This window comes from Lathyrus oleraceus, chromosome 6 (assembly GCF_024323335.1).
Source record: "Lathyrus oleraceus cultivar Zhongwan6 chromosome 6, CAAS_Psat_ZW6_1.0, whole genome shotgun sequence".
NCBI lineage: Eukaryota > Viridiplantae > Streptophyta > Magnoliopsida > Fabales > Fabaceae > Lathyrus > Lathyrus oleraceus.
Window position 1 is genome coordinate 403,609,454 of NC_066584.1, and position 3,019 is coordinate 403,612,472.

General features: G+C 39.0%; 1 protein-coding gene across 1 annotated transcript; it reads left to right on the forward strand.

Moving 5' to 3' along the window:
* Positions 1-2,052: 2,052 nt before the first annotated feature.
* On the forward strand, positions 2,053-2,586 carry LOC127095864 (uncharacterized). Its single transcript, XM_051034496.1, has one exon. The coding sequence runs from the start codon at positions 2,053-2,055 to the stop codon at positions 2,584-2,586; it is 534 nt and encodes a 177-aa protein (XP_050890453.1).
* Positions 2,587-3,019: the final 433 nt, after the last annotated feature.

Genomic DNA, 3,019 nt, shown 5'->3' on the forward strand with positions numbered 1-3,019 from the left:
GCTAAAGTGGAGCAAAAGAGTTAGTTTTGGCCGTTCTGAGCAAATGGCATTCGCCACCTGCTAGATGGCGTTCGCCATCTCCATGGCCTGCCACATCATTTAATGAGAAAGGCAATGACGTTCGCCATTTCCCTAATGGCGTTCGCCATTTTCGTGCAGGAACAGAACTGCGCTAATGGGGCAGTTCTGGAAAGTTTTCTCAACCACCACTCCCTCCACTAGGTATGCACGTTCAAGACAGTTACCAAGCCTATGAACTCTATATATATGGCCATTTTTTTAGTGTTATCAATCCATTGAATTCGCGTGGAAGCTCTGTCAAAATTCTGCCTTAGTTTTAGACAGAAAATTACCTGTAAAGTGGCAATAACTCACATCGAGGGATTGTCACACCTTTTTATTTTTGTACCGTTTATACTTTGGATCAAGAACAAGCTTGCCGTTATTTTCAAGTTTTATTTTACGCAAATTTCAGGTTTTTTACCGCTTTTAATATTTGTATGCTTTACTGCCTTTTATTACTTGTGTGTCATGCTATTCTTAGTTATAAACACTTTAATCATGTTGCTTTCAATTAATACCATGCCTTGCTAAATTATTCCGAGTCCGACGTATGAGGACTGTCGTTACTGACGGGACTCGGTTGAAATAATAGGCGCAAATATATGATTTAACTATTTTCTGCCTTTAGTTTCCAAATGTATGTTTTATTGTTTTGGCACGAGAGTGTGGAACAAATCAAGGTTCAGCCCGATAGCGCGAGAGTATGAGGAAGGAACCAGATATTAGAAACTAGGCATTGATCCTAAAAATAGCGAGAGCGCTTTAGGCATCGTTTAGGATCTCATTTACTTTCAGAATACGCTTTTTAATTAGAACGGGCAAGCGAGAGCAAAATCCTGTGGTTAGGAGGTGTGGTCTTTGTCGATAGCCCGAGTGTGTGAGACGGGACTTTTAAGTCGATAGTTTCTACATAACGCAATAGAATTATATTTAGTGTCCGAATTCTACCTAAGCCCTTAGGAACACGAAATCCATATTTCTGACTCGTTTTTATCATAACTTTTAAACCGTTAGAAATTAGTATTTTTATTCCCGTTCATAACCTTATAACCTTTAGCCTTAGCTTTGCACTGCAACAATAGATAACATTATCTTGACTATTAGTCTATGTGGGTTCGATATTCTTTTAAAACTACACGATAGATTGTGCACTTGCAGTCATCATCCGACATACACGTCTGTCAGCGATCAAGTTTTTGGCGCCGTTGTCGGGGATTAATTTAGTCAATATTGTGATTCCTTTGTTATGCAGTACAGACTAAGTCAAGAAATTTTCTTTTTCTTTGTCGAATGTATGCCAGACACTCGCTCTCAGAGCAAAGAGTTAGAGAAACCAATTGACGATATCGACCGTTATATTAATTTAAGACACTGAATCAATAGATTTTGTATTAAATGCGATCTTCCAAACCCTATTATCCCAATTTCAGAACCAAAACCAAATATGGCCGAAAGACCACAAAATCTCCCGTTAAAATATTATGCTGCTTCATCGCAAGTAGAACCACATAACAGCATTACTGCCCCTGCCATCAATGGAAACGATTTCGATTTGAAACCTTCGCTGTTATCAACCGTTCAAAAAAACCAATTTTCAGGTAGTCCTACAGACGATCCTAACTTACATTTGTCAGTGTTTGTGCAGTACGCAGATACAGTGAAAGTAAATGGTGTCAGTCAAGAGCAATTAGACTACGTCTTTTCCCTTTTTCGTTAAGAGATAGAGCTAGAGCTTAGCTTCAGTCTCTACCTTCAAACTCAGTAACCACATGGGACGAGTTGAAGAAAGTATTCTTAGCCCGATATTTTCCACAAAGCAAAACAGCTATGTGAAGAGCTCAAATCAACGGATTTAATCAAAAAGACAACGAATCTATTTTTGACGCTAGGGAAAGATACAAGGACATGATGCGACTTTGTCCATACCATGGACTTGAATAATGGCAGATTATCCATACTTTCTATAATGGTCTGTTATATAATACTAAGATGAATTTAAGCGCTCCCACTGGCGGTGCTCTAATGGACAAACCATATGACGAAGCTTATGAACTCATAGAGAACATGACCCAAAATCATTTCCAATGGGGAGGTGAATGTGTCGGTGTAGAAAAACCAACTCCGAAAGACGGAGTGTACGGAGTTAATGGCATAGACAGTGTAAATGCTAAAGTCGATGCGCTTACTCAAAAGATTGAAAGCTTAGTCATAATTCCAGTAACTATCGTAGTTGTTATAACACCAAATTGTGAATTATGTGGAATCCCTGGGCACACTAATGTTGATTGTCAGTTATTGGCTGGTGTTCCCACCGACCAAATAAACTATGCTCAAGGAAACCCGTATTCAAACACTTACAATCCTGGCTGGAGAAACCATCCGAATTTTTCCTATAAAAGTAACAATGCTTTATTTCCACCAAACCCAACACCTGCTTTTCCACCTGGCTATCAGAAAGGAGCCCTAGTTGCTCCACAAGCAACTATAAAGTCAAATCTGGAGATCATGATGAAAACTTTATAAATGCCCAAGCTCAACAAAATAAAGAATTTGTGAATCAAAATGCTCATACGAGTGAACTGGTGAAACAATTTTCAAATACGTTTGATGTTATGGCTACCCATAACAAAATGTTAGAAACCCATATCTCCCAAGTAGCCCAACAACAAGTCGCAATAGCAGCCCCAACTGGAGCATTTACTAGTCAAACACAACCAACCCTAAAAGGCCATGCTAACACTCTCACACTTTGAAGTGGAACAGAACTAGATGAACCAACCAATAATGGAAAAGGTAAACGAACCAACCAATAATGGAAATCAAGACGAAAGAGGAGAGGCAAAAGATAAAGAACCGCCTTATGTGCCTCCACCACGATACAAACCACCTATACCTTATCCCCAAAAACTTGTGAAGTCTAAAAATGAAGGACAATTCAAGAAATTCGTAGAACTTT

Coding starts and splice junctions, on each gene's coding strand:
- LOC127095864 (XM_051034496.1), top strand. CDS start 2,053: ATGAATTTAAGCGCTCCCACTGGCGGTGCTCTAATGGACAAACCATAT.